This window comes from Salmo salar, chromosome ssa05 (assembly GCF_905237065.1).
Source record: "Salmo salar chromosome ssa05, Ssal_v3.1, whole genome shotgun sequence".
NCBI classification, from domain to species: Eukaryota; Metazoa; Chordata; class Actinopteri; order Salmoniformes; family Salmonidae; genus Salmo; species Salmo salar.
The window spans coordinates 71991346-72008779 of NC_059446.1; the positions used below are offsets into that span (position 1 = coordinate 71991346).

Consider the following 17434-nt stretch of genomic DNA (forward strand, 5'->3'; position numbering starts at 1 on the left):
GTGGCCATGAGGCGGGAATTCTTAGGAATTTACGACCGCTCTCACAGAGCCTGGGTAGGGGGAGGTATGGGTAGGGGGATGGTGCATAGAAAACCCAAAGAGGGCAACGTCATGACACAGGCCAGCAAGGAGTATGTCCCTATGTGTAAACAAAACAAACTTATCAATTTACGGGAAGAGCACTGAACACACAACACTTTCCTCCCATTCTCTCTCTCCTCCCTCCCCTTTTCTGCCCCTTCCTCCCCCTCTACCCCCCTTTTCCCCTGCGCCCCATCCCCCCTCCAACCTCTGGTAGATATGCATTCTGTCTTTTCTAGGTTAAACTTTTCGACATTAACGTAAAAAAGATTTTACCTTTAAGAACTGGTCAATTGTAGTCTTTTAACTCCACCACCACCACTACCCTGTCTCTCGGAATCTTTCACTCTCGCCCTCTCTCTCTTCCCCCCTTCTCATTCGTCTATTTCAGCCAAGTCAAACAGAGCAGGTTTTAACATGACTTTTAGACTCGTAGTCTAGCATAATACCTCAACATAGGTCTCTATTGGGACACACAGACTGCAGAGAATTCAGGTCTAATACATGTGAGCAATAGCCACACAACAGTAAAACAATAACAACAGAAACATTTGTGGCCAGGACCTTCAACATGGACTGGACCCCTCCGTTCATCTGGTGAGTTTGTTTGGTTACACTATACTTGAACCCATTGGCTATAGCTAAGTGAACGTAAACAACAACTGCTTACGTGAGTGTGTAAAGTCAGTTGTCATAATCAGACCAGCTGCCGTGAAGGTGTATGCCATTTATTCCATTACTAGTACATTATGTCATGTGACTAGCACGTGTGAGGAGAGTTCAAATGAAGTATAACCTGTTTGTTTATATTACGCAGCACGCCAGTGGTTTTAACGTTTATTGAGCCTTCATCTTGAAGGATGATAAGAACATATGATTCCTACAGCATCATTAGGTTATGTTTTCTTCTGCTTCCTGGTCACAGATCAGAAAATTGCTCTCTTTCTGATCAGTCATCATACAGACATGTTTCAAGGGGCTGTATTTACCTCGTTGTGACACACAACTCCTCCTATACCTCCCATCTCAGCCCTCTCTCCCTGTGTTGCTCTGCTCTAGGCTGCTGTGTGTGTCTGTGTGTGAGTGTTGGCGGTTGGCCCGGTCCCTGCCAGCCCTACATGGGGTGGTCCAGTCCCCCCAGTTCCCCCAGCCGTACCCTGCTGCCCTGTCACAACAGTGGGACCTCAGTGTACCTGAGGGTTACCAGCTCCAGCTCAGCTTCACTCACCTGGACATCAGGCCGTCCGCCAACTGCTACTACGACTCACTCACGGTCAGTGGACTTCAAAAGAACACTTCGATACCTTATTATAAAATGTATTAGGGTGTATTAAATGTTTCACTCCGTCATTCCAGGTTTTATATGACAAAAAGGTCCTTGCAATGTTCTGTGGTCAGGAGAATTCTGCTGTTGGACATCACCCAGGCAACCGGCCACTCTTGTCTCCAGGCAACAGGCTCACCCTGGTCCTTCAGACAGACGACACGAACCCTGAGCCACACCAGCACCTCGGCTTCTCCGCCCATTATCAGGCCAAAGGTAGTGCAGCCCGTACCAACCTGACTGGAGGATCAGATACCGGGCTCACAACAGTACTACGTACATAATCCAAGGCAACCGTACAACACTGTTAAACCAGAAACACCAGGCAAATCTCAGTGAAGGTGACATCACGGTGTAATGCTAAGCTACACCCTCCACCTCTCTCCTTCCCTCCACCTCTCTTCTGCATCCCTCTTTCCATCCCTCCACCTCTCTTCTCCATCCCTCTCTCCATCCCTCTCTCCTTCACCTCTCTTCTCCATCCCTCTCTCCAACCCTCCACCTCTCTTCTCCATCCCTCTCTCATCCCTCCACCTCTCTCTACATCCCTCCACCTCTCTTCTCCATCCCTCTCTCCACCTCTCTTCTCCATCTCTCTCTCCATCCCTCCACGTCTCTTCTCCATCCCTCTCTCCCTCCCTCTCTCCATCCCTCCACCTCTCTTCTCCATCCCTCTCTCCATCCCTCCACCTCTCTTCTCCATCCCTCTCACCATCCCTCCTTCTCTCTTCTCCATCACTCTCTCCATCCTTATCCCAGACATAGATGAGTGTTCAGCTCCAGACCCTGAGGATGGTTCTGGTCCACTCTGCTCCCAGATCTGCCACAACACCCTGGGCTCCTACATGTGCTCCTGTCGCCATGGCTACGAGCTCCGCCCTGACCAGCGCACCTGTGTCTGTGAGTACATCTATCTATCTATCTATCTATCTATCTATCTATCTATCTATCTATCTATCTATCTATCTATCTATCTATCTATCTATCTATCTATCTATCTATCTATCTATCTGTCTGTCTGTCTGTCTGTCTGTCTGTCTGTCTGTCTGTCTGTCTGTCTGTCTGTCTGTCTGTCTGTCTGTCTGTCTGTCTGTCTGTCTGTCTGTCTGTCTGTCTGTCTGTCTGTCTGTCTGTCTGTCTGTCTGTCTGTCTGTCTGTCTGTCTGTCTGTCTGTCTGTCTGTCTGTCTGTCTGTCTGTCTGTCTGTCTGTCTGTCTGTGTGTGTGTACTGTAGTTCTATACATCTTGTGGACATCTCTCTCTCCCTGGCCAGTGTCCTGTGGTAGGGGTATATTTGATGAACCAGGGGGGACTCTGTCCAGCCCAGGGTACCCTGACCCATCACCCCACGGCCTGGCCTGTCAGTACGTCATCTCTGTGGAGCCTGGGTTCATCGTCAACCTCAACTTCACTGACAGCTTCCACATAGAGCACATAGGCACCCAGAATGGACTCAGCTGCCTCTACCACTGGTTACAGGTAACACTGTACACTGCCCTGACCACTGGTTACAGGTAACACTGTACACTGCCCTGACCACTGGCTACAGATAACACTGTACACTGCCCTGACCACTGGCTACAGGTAACACTGTACACTGCCCTGATCACTGGTTACAGGTAACACTGTACAATGCCCTGACCACTGGTTACAGGTAACACTGTACACTTCCCTGACCACTGGCTACAGATAACACTGTACACTGCCCTGACCACTGGCTACAGGTATCACTGTACACTGCCCTGACCACTTTGCACAGGTAACACTGTACAATGCCCTGACCACTGGCTACAGGTAACACTGTACAATGCCCTGACCACTGGCTACAGGTAACACTGTACAATGCCCTAACCACTGGCTACAGGTAACACTGTACAATGTCCTGACCACTGGCTACAGGTAACACTGTACAATGCCCTGACCACTGGCTACAGGTAACACTGTACAATGTCCTGACCACTGATTACAGGTAACACTGTACAATGCCCTGACCACTGGCTACAGGTAACACTGTACAATGCCCTGACCACTGGTTACAGGTAACACTGTACAATGCCCTGACCACTGGTTACATGTGTTTAATGTCCTCACCACTGGATAGAGTACATGAATAAAGTATTGAATGTGTGTGTTCATGCATATGTGTGGGTGTATTCAGGACAGAATGCTTTGTGTTTGTTTACAGTGTTTGATCTCTCCTCTGCCTCGCCCAGGTGTCCATCCCCGACAAGGAACCTCAGAAGCTGTGTGGAGGGAAGAGTCCTGGACTAATGCCCACTAACTCTAACACTGTCCAGCTAGACTACCACACTGACTGGGCTGGTCTGAGCCAGGGCTGGAGCCTGCACTACACTACTCAGAGTGAGAGAGGGAGGGGGAAATGCATAGAGAGGGAAAACAGAGGTAGAGGGAAATAATGAAAGAGGAGAGGGAGAAAGACAGAGCAAGGGAGAGTATGAAGGAAGGGCAGATGCAAACTGGTGAAGGGCAAAAAAGGTGAGAAGGTAAAACCTCCTGGAAATAAAACAGGTCAAAGTTGAAGCCTAACTAAAAAAGCCCTGGTCTGAAATCCTGATATGTGTGTTGTTGTTCATAGGGGTGCAGTGTGCTTCACCCAGTTCTATCACCAATGGAAGAGTCACCCCAAACTTTCCCCAGTACTATTACAGAGACTACATCCAAGTCAGCTGTGACCCTGGCTACAAACTAATGATGGTGAGATTAAACGATCCCTTTTTACCCTGCCTCTTATCATTCTGTCTTACCTCATACTTCCTTCTCTCTCTTTCTCTTGTTTATATTCACAGTCTTTCATTTTCTACAAGGGCTCTTTTCCTGGAAATATCCCCTGTGAAGAGCAACTAAACTATCAGTGTATCGCTTCTCTCTCTCTCTCTCTCTCTCTCTCGCTCTCTATCACTTCTCTCTCTCTCTCTCTCTCTCTCTCCCTCTCTCTCTCTCTCTCTCTCCCTCTCTCTCTCTCTCTCTCTATCTCTCTCTCTCTCTCTCTCTCGCTCTATCGCTCTCTCTCTCTCTATCGCCTCTCTCTCTCTCTCTCTCTCTCTCTCTCTCTCTCTCTCTCTCTCTCTCTCTCTCTCTCTCTCTCTCAGGATGGCAGAGAGATCAAGAGCTATGCCTCCATGTGTCAAAAGAATGGACAGTGGCACCTCTCCCTCCCTGAGTGCCACAGTGAGTCACAACCATGGAAATGGATTCTATTTCTATGATCACAACCTAATACATTCCCATGAGTCAAGTTCCATATTAAACACAGATGTATTTTGGTTTCTCTCTCTCTCCCTCTCTGTCCCTCTCTGTCTCTCTCTGTCTGTCTCTCTCTCTCTCTCTCTCTCTCTCTCTCTCTCTCTCTCTCTCTCTCTCGCTCTCCTGTGCAGTAATTGACTGTGGGGAACCTGAAGCATTGTTGAATGGAGGCGTAAGGTTCATATCTGGCTCTCAGAACCAGCACCTCTCCGTCATTCAGTACCACTGCAATGAACCTTTCTACTCACTCCTTGGAGGAGCAACTGGTGAGATGTTTAACTATCCTTCATCAGTCACACACATTTGCTCACTAAACAATAATATATTTGTATTTAATTTGACAACCACTCTGTCTGTCTGTCTGTCTGTCTGTCTGTCTGTCTGTCTGTCTGTCTGTCTGTCTGTCTGTCTGTCTGTCTGTCTGTCTGTCTGTCTGTCTGTCTGTCTGTCTGTCTGTCTGTCTGTCTGTCTGTCTGTCTGTCTGTCTGTCTGTCTGTCTGTCCTTCAGTGAGCTACACTTGTGCAGCAGATAGAACATGGAGAGACAACCTTGGCACCCCTGTCATTCCCTCATGTATCCCAGGTAACTCCTTAACTACCATTTTCTTTACCATATCCTGCAAATACCATCCTGTATGTATTTGTGTGACCCTCATCACTACTTTACCCCCCACCCCCAGTCTGTGGCCGGCCCACGTTGTCCCTCTCAGGCTTTCAGAGGATCATGGGGGGAGACAAAGCCCCAGACAAAACCATCCCCTGGCAGGTGATGCTCAATGTGGACGGAAGCAGAGGAGGGGCCATGGTGATCGGGGACCGCTGGATCATGACTGTAGCTAGTAGCCTGGTGCAAAAGGGCAAACTTGTGCTAAAGGAGAAACTTCGGGTAGGTAGATTGTGACACACCCATCAATTCATTGGACACTGGAGAACAAAAGTATTTCCTGCTTATGTTTTAAAGGTATAGTCCACTTAAATATCTGGAGTAACAACATGCAAAGAGAAGTCTTCAGTACTTTGGTAAAGCCACCACAAGCTAACGTTCAAATTACGTGTGTAGAAGTCCTTCAGTGATGTCAGATTTGAAGAAGTTAAAGATCTATTCTGAAGTTGAATTATGTTTTGTTTTCAAGATGTTTTTGGGAGACAATGATGCAGAAAAACTAGTAAAGCTCACCCCTCTTGGTGTCGCCTCTCTCCACCCCCACCCTGAATACAAAAACCCAGACAATGCAAACTACAATCACAACATCGCCCTGATAAAACTCCAACAACCACTCACATTCCACGCTGCCATTATGCCATTGTGTCTGCCACCGGAGGACACTATATACAAGACAGGCCAGATTGGGTGAGTTAGACTTGTCCTGTTCTTTATTAAAAATGAGAAAGCTGAATATCAATATTAACATTTGTATTATTAAAGACATCAATAAGAACACAAAGAGGAAGTGCATTTTGAAGGGATAGATAGACCCACATTTCATAATGTGTTCATTCTTATCATGGAAGTAGTCAATGCGCCAAGAGTGCAACCTACAATTTTCATGACTTCTTTTTGGCATCCTTAAATTCAATTGTAAAATCTAATTTCGCCTAACTGCACAACCAGTCCTTAGCAGTCCACAGTTCATCAATGTTCTTTGGTAAGCTAATGACTGTAAGGCAATAGTTTTCTGAGTAACTCCTTGATCTCTTTCCTGACCTCTATTCTTTATCAGTATGGTCTCAGGCTTTGGCATCACAGAAGATGATATCATTGCCAACAAGCTCAGGTACATACTCCTACCAGTAGTGGACGGGGATGAGTGCCGAGACTCTGTCAACAGAGCAAAAGCTGCAATGCCAACAGAGACGATCCCTGTTCTGACAGACAACATGTTCTGTGCCGGACTACCTGAGGGGGGCAAGGACTCCTGTTCGGGGGACAGTGGAGGGGCGTACGTCTTGATGGATGGTAGTACTAAACGGTTTTGGGCTGCAGGTATTGTCAGTTGGGGTGTGGGTTGTGGACAGACTGGTAGATATGGAGTGTACACCCGTGTGGCTAAATACATTAGCTGGATCAACAAAACAATGGAGGACAATAAGTAAAATATATAGGCGAAGACAACGAGGGAAAGAGAACAGAAATACAAAAGTATTTTCAATTCAAGACATGATTTATGAATTAAAATAAAGCCCAAACGTTTCATCTCTGCTTTTCTCATGTGCATTTGTGTGAGTGTGTGTGTATGCGTGCCTGTATGTGTGTTTGTGTGTGAGAAGAAAGGTAGAACGAAAGAAAAGAGCTTCGACTTGGGTTGACTATTTTGTGCTTATGTACCAGAGTATGTGAGTGGAGCAGAGGTTGAGCAGAGCGCACCCAATTTGACTGGAGTATGAAGTGAAATTCCCAAAAGCTGGAGCGTTGGCCTTCTCGCCCACTCCAATTTAGCTCCAAGTAGCGCTCCAGTAGCACTCACTTCACCAGCTCAGGGCATGCTCGGCCCAGCATGCATTTGTAGTCTACTTGTGTGCTGCTAACTATAGCCCCTTGCTTCAGCTATTGTCTAAATATTTTCATAAAGAAACTGATAAAACACACAAGTGCTAAATCAAGGTGACTTACAAAGATGAGGACCAAGAGCCAGAGAGGGCAGTGTGGTGATGTAATGTCCACAACAAAGAAGAGAGGGAGTGTGGTGATGTAATGTCCACAACAAAGAAGAGAGGGAGTGTGGTGATGTAATGTCCACAACAAAGAAGAGAGGGAGTGTGGTGATGTAATCAAAGAAGAGAGGGAGTGTGGTGATGTAATGACCACAACAAAGAAGAGAGGGAGTGTGGTGATGTAATGACCACAACAAAGAAGAGAGAGAGTGTGGTGATGTAATGACCACAACAAAGAAGAGAGGGAGTGTGGTGATGTAATGACCACAACAAAGAAGAGAGGGAGTGTGGTGATGTAATCAAAGAAGAGAGGGAGTGTGGTGATGTAATGACCACAACAAAGAAGAGAGGGAGTGTGGTGATGTAATGACCACAACAAAGAAGAGAGGGAGTGTGGTGATGTAATGACCACAACAAAGAAGAGAGGGAGTGTGGTGATGTAATGACCACAACAAAGAAGAGAGGGAGTGTGGTGATGTAATGTCCACAACAAAGAAGAGAGGGAGTGTGGTGATGTAATGTCCACAACAAAGAAGAGAGGGAGTGTGGTGATGTAATGTCACAAAGAAGAGAGGGAGTGTGGTGATGTAATCCACAACAAAGAAGAGAGGGAGTGTGGTGATGTAATGACCACAACAAAGAAGAGAGGGAGTGTGGTGATGTAATGTCCACAACAAAGAAGAGAGGGAGTGTGGTGATGTAATGACCACAACAAAGAAGAGAGGGAGTGTGGTGATGTAATGACCACAACAAAGAAGAGAGGGAGTGTGGTGATGTAATGACCACAACAAAGAAGAGAGGGAGTGTGGTGATGTAATGTCCACAACAAAGAAGAGAGGGAGTGTGGTGATGTAATGACCACAACAAAGAAGAGAGGGAGTGTGGTGATGTAATGTCCACAACAAAGAAGAGAGGGAGTGTGGTGATGTAATGACCACAACAAAGAAGAGAGGGAGTGTGGTGATGTAATGTCCACAACAAAGAAGAGAGGGAGTGTGGTGATGTAATCAAAGAAGAGAGGGAGTGTGGTGATGAAATGATCACATCAAAGAAGAGAGGGAGTGTGGTGATGTAATGTCCACAACAAAGAAGAGAGGGAGTGTGGTGATGTAATGTCCACAACAAAGAAGAGAGGGAGTGTGGTGATGTAATCAAAGAAGAGAGGGAGTGTGGTGATGTAATGACCACAACAAAGAAGAGAGGGAGTGTGGTGATGTAATGACCACAACAAAGAAGAGAGGGAGTGTGGTGATGTGATAATGACCACAACAAAGAAGAGAGGGAGTGTGGTGATGTAATCAAAGAAGAGAGGGAGTGTGGTGATGTAATGACCACAACAAAGAAGAGAGGGAGTGTGGTGATGTAATGACCACAACAAAGAAGAGAGGGAGTGTGGTGATGTAATGACCACAACAAAGAAGAGAGGGAGTGTGGTGATGTAATCAAAGAAGAGAGGGAGTGTGGTGATGTAATGTCCACAACAAAGAAGAGAGGGAGTGTGGTGATGTAATGTCCACAACAAAGAAGAGAGGGAGTGTGGTGATGTAATGTCCACAACAAAGAAGAGAGGGAGTGTGGTGATGTAATGTCCACAACAAAGAAGAGAGGGAGTGTGGTGATGTAATGTCCACAACAAAGAAGAGAGGGAGTGTGGTGATGTAATGTCCACAACAAAGAATCATTGTGGAATCTGAAAAGACACATATCCCAAAAGCATGATGGTGTACTTACTATGTGCGCATGCTAAAAGAAAGGAACAAGGTGGGTAGATAACTAAGTCTGTCATTGTATCAAAGTATTTATTAACAAAAAATCTGATTTCTTAAATGTTTTCGTAACTTTTTGTTCTATTATCAATACAATAGGCATAATTGATTTTGGCCCAATAGGCCTGGCATATTTTGCCTAAAAACCTTAAGGCCTACCTATAGAAAACATTTCAAACAACTCTGCATCTCTGCCCAGCCTGGGGCGGCCAACAGAGTGTTTATCATCCCCAGTGGCTCTGCAGGTGTCGAGAGGATATTCTCTGCTGCTGGCCTGCTCTCCAGGAACCATCGCTTGAGACAGAAGCCACAGACTGGCCAAACTGGTGTTTCTAAAAATGAATTCAAAGGCACTAATAAGTCATTTTTCATTGAATTTGTATTTAATTCTAAGTCAAATCAAATCAAATTTTATTTGTCACATGCGCCGAATACAACCGTGAAATGCTACTTACCTTAACCAACAATGCAGTTTTAAGAGAAATACCTAAAAAAAATCACTGAAAGAAAGAGAGAGAGAGAGAGAGAGAGAGAGAGAGAGAGAGAGAGAGAGAGAGAGAGAGAGAGAGAGAGAGAGAGAGAGAGAGAGAGAGAGAGAGAGAGAGAGAGAGAGAGAGAGAGAGAGAGAAAGATGGCTGTCTGTCGTAAATAATGTGTAACCTCCTTAATTCTGGCCATCTGTCTACAGCAACCATCATGTCTCATCGCTCCTTGGAGCTAATGTAGCCTACTTAACACACTGACTGATGCTAGGAGACTGTGTGTCAGACTTGGGTTCAAATAGTAGTTTAAATATTTTAAATACTTTGTGTGTTTGCTTGAGCCAGCCTTTAGTGTATAAAGCGGGATTTGCACTTTTGGGACTATTTCATTGGTTCCATTGCACCAGGGAAGCTCAATCAAGCCCAGCTAAAGTATTTTAAATTATTTCAAATTCCATTTGAACTGAGGTCTGGTGTGTGTATGGAGTAAATTGGCTTAGCTAACTTATGCAAAGAGTGATTATGTCTAAAATGGCACACTATTCCCTATGTAGTGCACTACTTTTGACCAGGGCCCATAGTTACCAATACACTTTTAGAAAAAATTGTTCCCAAGGGAGTTCCCAAAGGGCTCATCGGCTCTCCCCATAGGAGAACCCTTTTTGATTATAGGTAAAAATCCTTTTTGGTTCTAGGTAGAACGCTTTTGGGTTCCATGTAGAACCCTCTGTACAAATATTTTAAATAATATAGCCTAAATAATTCGTTTTCGTTCCTTCTTAAATTCCCTGTCTGGCGCCTGACCTGTTTAGAGTGTTTATATGCTGTTTAATCTGACATGGAGCCTATTTGAAATGATGTGTACTTCTTGCAATCACCTTTTCATGTTTATTCAAATAATTTTCGTTCAAATCCATATAGTTTGATTTCAATACTTCAAAACCAAATGGTAGGTCCAGGTAGTCACAAAAAAAATGGGTGTTGGTTAAATTGTATTTTAATGAATGGAGCGAATTTGGAGCAGCAGTTTTTACCCTGTGAGCGCGGAGCGGTTTTTAGCAGAGCGTTGGAAAGGACATGTGCGCCGTGTTTTGTATTTTGTTTGTTCTATACAAGAGCAAGGTAATGGTGATTATAATGTCTTTACTTCAGCATCACTGTGTAGCATGCATACAGCTCCATTCAGTGCATAGTAAGTAATGCCTAACTTGGCTCACTCGTACTATATAGTATAACACTCAGATACACATAACAGCAGCACCATCTAATGGCTTGGCGCAACTACACTCACATGCTCTGTTATGGACACACATTTTATCTTAGCCACCAATGAGGGATGAGGTTGTTGCTGTGTGATTGGAGGATATGCTAAAAAAATGGACAACTCTCTTTCACTTTCATTCAGCAAAGCTTCTCTAAATTCTGCAATGACGGACCTGCTTCCAACGCTGAAAACAACTTAGAACGCTATAGGAAACATGGCATCTATTAATCAATAGGTCTGATCATTCTTATTATGTCAAACTAATGACGTTCTACGTGAACATTTAATTAACCATTTTTAACTTTATTTATTTGATTTACCTCCAAACAAAAGTGAAAGTAACTTCACTGTATAACAGCCTAACATTTTAACTGTCTCTAAATTGGTTTCGAGCGTGGTCATTAATTACATTCTGAAATTAGGGGTCTATTCTGTATATTTATGAAAGGTCAGTAATTACTGTTGAATAAAAAACTACTGGAAAGATGCTTGAAATCCTGCTTTTTGGATATTTGATTACATGCGTTTCTGGTAAGAATTGTTTTTCTTCACTCCTGACATTTTCTAAACATGAAATGACTGTATATTATGGACATTAGTCACCTATGCTCACATTCCTGCTCCTTATGACCTCTTCCCGTCCCTCTCTCTCGATCCTGTCCCGCCTCCCCCTCCCCTTCTGTCCTTCCCCTTCTCTCCCTCTCTCTTAGGCCAGGGAGGAGCAGATGTGGTGCTGTCCTGTTCTCTGGTGGAGGAGGGTAGTGGGATGGGGGGAATGGGAGGTGGGGCTCTCTTCAGCCGCACCCCAGCAATGCTTGTCCTCAGAGACCTGGCCGTGACCCCTGATCTTTCACCTGATACTCTGACCCCCTTCAACCCTCCTGCTGTCCCCGATCCTGATAACATCATCTTGGAGGCTAAAGGTTGGTTCATTATCAGGTTCTCTTTTGTACAGCAGAGTTACCTGATGGAATTACCTTCCCCTTCTCTCTCCCTCACACCATCCCTCTCCTGCACTCTCCCTCCACCTCTTTCTGCTTTCTGACAGTTGAGTCTCCTGAGATCCCAGAGGCAGACCTGCTGCTCCACGCTGACTGTAACGAACAGGAAGTGACATGTGAGATCAGCCGCTACTTCCCTCGTAATGCCAAGGAGGGCTCCACAGAACCAGCCTATTTCATTGGCTCCTTGCAGATAGAGGGGGGTGGGCTCAGCCTCACATTGATCCTGCAGACACTGCCACTGGACCAATCAGATCGTCCAGCTCTCATGCAGAGCAAACTGGAACTCCCCCTAAGCCAATCAGGAACTTTGCTGACTGAGGGTGAGACAAGGAGGTTATTATAATGCTTCTGGTAGTATGCCTGTTGTAGAGTAGACGTGTCATATTTTAATGATGTATAACACTGTTACTCTCTCATTCTCTCACCCGCATCTTCTCTTATCACCCCTCTTTTTTTCTCTAGTATTTTGCACTTTCTCTACTTTTCACTTGCTTCTTTCTCCATAATCCCTTCTTTCTCTCTCCCCTGTCTTCCCCAGTGGTGTTCCTGGTGTTCTCTCGCTCTGAGTCCCACTCCGCTCCTCTAGGGGGCGTGGCCCTCCTGGACTGTGGCTTCAGGCAGCAGGCCCCACCCCCAGGGTGGGAGCTGGGGCTTGAGTGGCGGCTGCAGCACAGAGGAAGTGGGAGGAAAGTGCTGGAGATTAGGGCGGGGCAGACGGAGACAGAGGAGGGGCCAGCAGGTGAGAGAATAAAGGCATTATTTAAGTAGTTATCATGGTGCTATAAGTGTTAGATGAGTTAGGTCTACTTACCATCACAACATAAAGTGCATTAGGATCTCCATGGTCAACATTCCAACTTTATTATCCACCCAGAGATGGAAACGAAGAATGTGTTACTGCTGTCATAGCTAGGAACCCAGAGGTTTACTGAATGATTACTACGAGAATTGGACCTAATTTTCAACTCATCATACTCTGTTTCGCATTGTTTGTTTCTCCTCCAGTACACGTGGAGAGGGAGGGTTCGAGTGTGGATGCCGCCCTGCTGGTGGGGCAGGGTAATGCGTCTCTGACTCTGGCCAGACTGAAGGTATCTGACGAGGGGACCTACATCTGCACCGTCAGCACTGGACTGTACCAGGCCCAGCAGGTCATACAGCTACACGTCACACGTGAGTCCCTCTAACAACACTTGTGATTGATTGTCTCTTTACATTAGAGGTCAACCGACTATGATTTTTCAACGCCGAAACCGATACCGATTACTGGAGGAAAAGCTGATTTTTATATATATATTTGTAATAATGACAATTACAACAATACTGAATGAACACTTTTATTTTAACTTAATATAATACATCAATAAAATCAATTTAGTCTCAAATAAATAATGAAACATGTTCAATTTGGTTAAAATAATGCAAAAACACAGTGTTGGACAAGAAAGTAAAAGTGCAATATGTGCCATGTAAAAAAGCTAACGTTTAAGTGCCTTGCTCAGAACATGGGAACATATGAAAGCTGGTGGTTCCTTTTAACATGAGTCTTCAATATTCCCAGTTAAGAAGTTTTAGGTTGTAGTTATTATAGGAATTTATAGGACTATTTCTCTCTATACCATTTGTATTCATATACCTTTGACTATTGGATGTTCTTATAGGCACTTTAGTATTGCCAGCCTAATCTCGGGAGTTGATAGGCTTGAAGTCATAAACAGCGCTGTGCTTCAAGCATTGCAAAGAGCTGCTGGCAAATATCAAATCATAGATTTAATTATAATATAATAAACACATACAGTGGGGGGAAAAAGTATTTGATCCCCTGCTGATTTTGTACGTTTGCCCACTGACAAAGAAAGGATCAGTCTATAATTTTAATGGTAGCTTTATTTGAACAGTGAGAGACAGAATAACAACAAAAATATCCAGAAAAACACGTCAGAAATGTTATAAATTGATTTGCATTTTATTGAGGGAAATAAGTATTTGACCCCCTCTCAATCAGAAAGATTTCTGGCTCCCAGGTGTCTTTTATACAGGTAACGAGCTGAGATTAGGAGCACACTCTTAAAGGGAGTGCTCCTAACCGCAGCTTGTTACCTGTATAAAAAACACCTGTCCACAGAAGCAATCAATCAAACAGATTCCAAACTCTCCACCATGGCCAAGACCAAAGAGCTCTCCAAGGATGTCAGGGACAAGATTGTAGACCTACACAAGGCTGGAATGGGCTACAAGACCATCGCCAAGCAGCTTGGTGAGAAGGTGACAACATTTGGTGCGATTATTCGCAAATGGACGAAACACAAAAGAACTGTCAATATCCCTCGGCCTGGGGCTCCATGCAAGATCTCACCTCGTGGAGTTGCAATGATTATGAGAACGGTGAGGAATCAGCCCAGAACTACACGGGAGGATCTTGTCAATGATCTCAAGGCAGCTGGGACCATAGTCACCAAGAAAACAATTGGTAACACACTACGCCGTGAAGGACTGAAATCCTGCAGCGCCCGCAAGGTCCCCCTGCTCAAGAATACATATACATACCCGTCTGAAGTTTGCCAATGAACATCTGAATGACTCAGAGGACAACTAGTGAAAGTGTTGTGATCAGATGAGACCAAAATGGAGCTCTTTGACATCAACTCAACTCGCCGTGTTTGGAGGAGGAGGAATGCCGCCTATGAATGCTAAGGGGACAGGACAACTTCACCGCATCGAAGGACGGGGCCATGTACCGTCAAATCTTGGGTGAGAACCTCCTTCCCTCAGCCAGGGCATTGAAAATGGGTCGTGGATGGGTATTCCAATGACCCAAAACACACGGCCAAATCAACAAAGGAGTGGCTCAAGAAGAAGCACATTAAGGTCCTGGAGTGACCTAGCCAGTCTCCAGACCTTAATCCCATAGAAAATCTGTGGAGGGAGCTGAAGGTTCGAGTTGCCAAACGTCAGCCTCGAAACCTTAATGACTTGGAGAAGATCTGCAAAGAGGAGTGGGAGAAAATCCCTCCTGAGATGTGTGCAAACCTGATGGCCAACTACAAGAAATGTCTGACCTCTGTGATTGCCAACAAGGGTTTTGCCACCAAGTACTAAGTCATGTTTTGCAAAGGGGTCAAATACTTATTTCCCTCATTAAAATGCAAATCATTTTATAACATTTTTGACATGCGTTTTTCTGGATGTTTTTGTTGTTATTCTGTCTCTCACTGTTCATATAAACCTACCATTAAAATTATAGACTGATCATTTCTTTGTCAGTGGGCAAACGTACAAAATCAGCAGGGGATCAAATACTTTTTTCCCCCACTGTAGAAATACGAGCCTTAGGTCATTAATATGGTCAAATACGGAAACTATCATTTCGAAAACAAAACGTTTATTCTTTCAGTGAAATATGGAACCGTTCCGTATTTTATCGAACGGGTGGTAACCCTAAGTCTAAATATTGCTGTTACATTGCACAACCTTCAATGTTATGTCATAATTATGTAAAATTCTGGCAAATTAATTCCGGCCTTTGTTAGGAAGAAATGGTTCACACAGTTCGCAACGAGCCAGGCGGCCCAAACTGCTGCATATACCCTGACTTTGCTTACACTGAACGCAAGATAAGTGACACAATTTCCCTAGTTAATATTGCTTGCTAACATGAATTTCTTTTAACTAAAAATGCAGGTTTAAAAATATATATTTGTGTATTGATTTTAAGAAAGGCATTGATGTTTATTGTGAATGTGCTTTTGTTAAATCATCCGTTTGGCGAAGTAGGCTGTGATTCGATGATAAATAAACAGGCACCGCATCGATTATATGCAACGCAGAACAGGCTAGATAAACTAGTAATATCATCAACCATGTGTAGTTAACTAGTGATTATGTTAAGATTGATTGTTTTTTATAAGATAAGTTTGACGCTAGCTAGCAACTTACCTTGGCTCCTTGATGCACTCGCGTAACAGATGGTCAGCCTGCCACGCAGTCTCCTCGTGGATTGCAACATAATCGGTAATCGGCATTTTTGGACGGCGATTATTATGAAAACGTCAAATCGGCCCTAATTAATCGGCCAACCTCTACTTTACATAGGCAGCAGGTAGCCTAATGGTTTAGAGCGTTGGTACAGTAACCAAAAGGTTGCTGGTTTGAATGCCCGAGACGAAAATGTGAAAAATCTGTCAATGTGCCCTTGAGCAAGGCACTTAACCCTAATTGCTCCTGTAAGTTGCTTTGGATAAGAGGGTCTGCTAAATGACTCAAATGTACATTATTTCTCTACACATATGAACATACGTTTATTACATTAGGTGTCTATGTTATGTGTGACATAGTGTGCACACTATTCACATCTAAATACGAAGTCTCTCTGTCTTCAGAACCTCCTCGTGTTTCTCTCTCTGAGGAGAAGCTGGTATTTCGGGATGAGTTGCCCCAGAAACTGAGCTGCCACTGCAAGAACTACTACCCTCTGGATGTCCAGGTGTGTGTCTGGTGCAGTCGACCAATGAAATATCCAGTCATTCATATTCACAGATACCACTGTTTCAAAGTGATTAGCACACAAGCACACAGTGATCAGACGTCTAATGAAATCAGAAGATAATTGGTAGGTCATCATACAGCACTTATAATATGGATATCCTAAATATTAGACACTATACTGAGACTCTTCTCTCTCAGATGGAGTGGATCTCCGTCTCCTCTACAGACTCAGAGCCTAGCGTCCTATCAGACCAGGTGTCTCTCTCCAGCCATCGGCAGCACAGCGACAGGACCATGTCCATCTCCTCCCACCTCACCCTGCACCCCTCCACCTTCCCCCCTGGAACCACGGTCACCTGCAGAGTGACCCACCCGGCCCTGGACACACCCCTCTCCCTCAGCCTGACAGTAGAGACACCTGAGCCAGGTAGGCTGCTACAGATACAGGTGTGAGAGGATAATAGGAAATTAGGTGCACATCAGCATTGCTGATGGGTCACGTTCATTAGGCATGAATGGACAACTAAAATATAATGAGTTTTCTTATCAGGCAGGTTCAGATACTGCTCTTTTGCTAAATGTTTTCTCCTGTTGGGTGCCTGCTGACTGTGAGTCATTGGGAGAACCTGAGCAGAAACAAAATGGTGTCCATTCATATTAGTCCAAACTGTTCCCTGTTGTTACAGATTCCTACTGGATGGTCCTGGGTTTTCTGGTTATCACCGTTCTGTTCTTCTACCAAGTGATGAAATAGGTAAGTTCCCCATGTTCCCTATGGACCTCCTTGTATTTGTAACTATTGTTTGTACGTAGTAAGACAACAGTAACCTACATTTCTATCCAAACAGACAAATAAGACAGTTTTTGTATTTTTTGTTCTTGCAAAGAGTTCCAACCTAATTCACAGACCTGGATTCTTTCAGGGTCGCAGAGGCACAGTACCTGAAGCTGTTGAAAACCAATATCTTAAGAGTTGCTGTAATGTGAATTACTGTTGTACTATAAACAGTTGTACATTTTCGTCAAATAAATGTTTTCTTTAATAGTATCATTGGTGTTGTTCTCTGAATCTGGAGAGACGGTGTGGTATTATACCTGTTCATTTTCACTTCA

At 44.4% G+C, this 17434-nt stretch overlaps 2 protein-coding genes across 4 annotated transcripts; both read left to right on the top strand.

Annotated features, from left to right (window-relative positions):
* The first annotated feature begins 423 nt into the window (after window positions 1-423).
* On the top strand, window positions 424-6862 carry LOC106576275 (complement C1r subcomponent). Of its 2 annotated transcripts, none has more exons than XM_045718750.1 (13): window positions 424-678; window positions 1141-1354; window positions 1438-1621; window positions 2165-2305; window positions 2678-2883; window positions 3618-3765; window positions 4001-4119; window positions 4515-4593; window positions 4800-4934; window positions 5177-5251; window positions 5349-5554; window positions 5802-6019; window positions 6390-6862. In XM_045718750.1, exons 1-13 carry the CDS (start codon window positions 653-655, stop codon window positions 6760-6762), a joined length of 2124 nt encoding a protein of 707 aa, XP_045574706.1. In that variant the 5' UTR covers window positions 424-652; the 3' UTR covers window positions 6763-6862. The 2 variants fall into 2 exon arrangements, with proteins under 2 accessions (XP_045574706.1, XP_045574708.1); XM_045718752.1 differs by having other exon boundaries at window positions 426-678; window positions 1480-1621.
* Window positions 6863-10928: 4066 nt separating this feature from the next.
* tapbpl (TAP binding protein like) lies at window positions 10929-17369 on the top strand. 2 transcript variants are annotated; one of them, XM_014153192.2, is made up of 9 exons: window positions 10929-11363; window positions 11543-11755; window positions 11881-12156; window positions 12375-12575; window positions 12842-13009; window positions 16216-16319; window positions 16520-16748; window positions 17008-17075; window positions 17253-17369. In XM_014153192.2, the coding sequence occupies exons 1-8, from the start codon at window positions 11318-11320 to the stop codon at window positions 17073-17075; spliced, it is 1305 nt and encodes a 434-aa protein (XP_014008667.1). In that variant the 5' UTR covers window positions 10929-11317; the 3' UTR covers window positions 17253-17369. The 2 variants fall into 2 exon arrangements, with proteins under 2 accessions (XP_014008667.1, NP_001133983.1); NM_001140511.1 differs by having other exon boundaries at window positions 11006-11363; window positions 17245-17369.
* Window positions 17370-17434: the final 65 nt, after the last annotated feature.

What these genes read in the sequence shown, in the direction of transcription:
- tapbpl (XM_014153192.2), top strand. Translation starts at nt 11,318, where the DNA reads ATGCTTGAAATCCTGCTTTTTGGATATTTGATTACATGCGTTTCTG. An exon ending in CATCATCTTGGAGGCTAAAG is followed by an intron (nt 11,756 to 11,880) that starts GTTGGTTCATTA and finishes GCTTTCTGACAG; the next exon opens with TTGAGTCTCCTGAGATCCCA. An exon ending in CATACAGCTACACGTCACAC is followed by an intron (nt 13,010 to 16,215) that starts GTGAGTCCCTCT and finishes CTCTGTCTTCAG; the next exon opens with AACCTCCTCGTGTTTCTCTC.
- LOC106576275 (XM_045718750.1), top strand. Translation starts at nt 653, where the DNA reads ATGGACTGGACCCCTCCGTTCATCTG. An exon ending in GCCTCTACCACTGGTTACAG is followed by an intron (nt 2,884 to 3,617) that starts GTAACACTGTAC and finishes TGCCTCGCCCAG; the next exon opens with GTGTCCATCCCCGACAAGGA. An exon ending in CTCCCTCCCTGAGTGCCACA is followed by an intron (nt 4,594 to 4,799) that starts GTGAGTCACAAC and finishes TCTCCTGTGCAG; the next exon opens with TAATTGACTGTGGGGAACCT.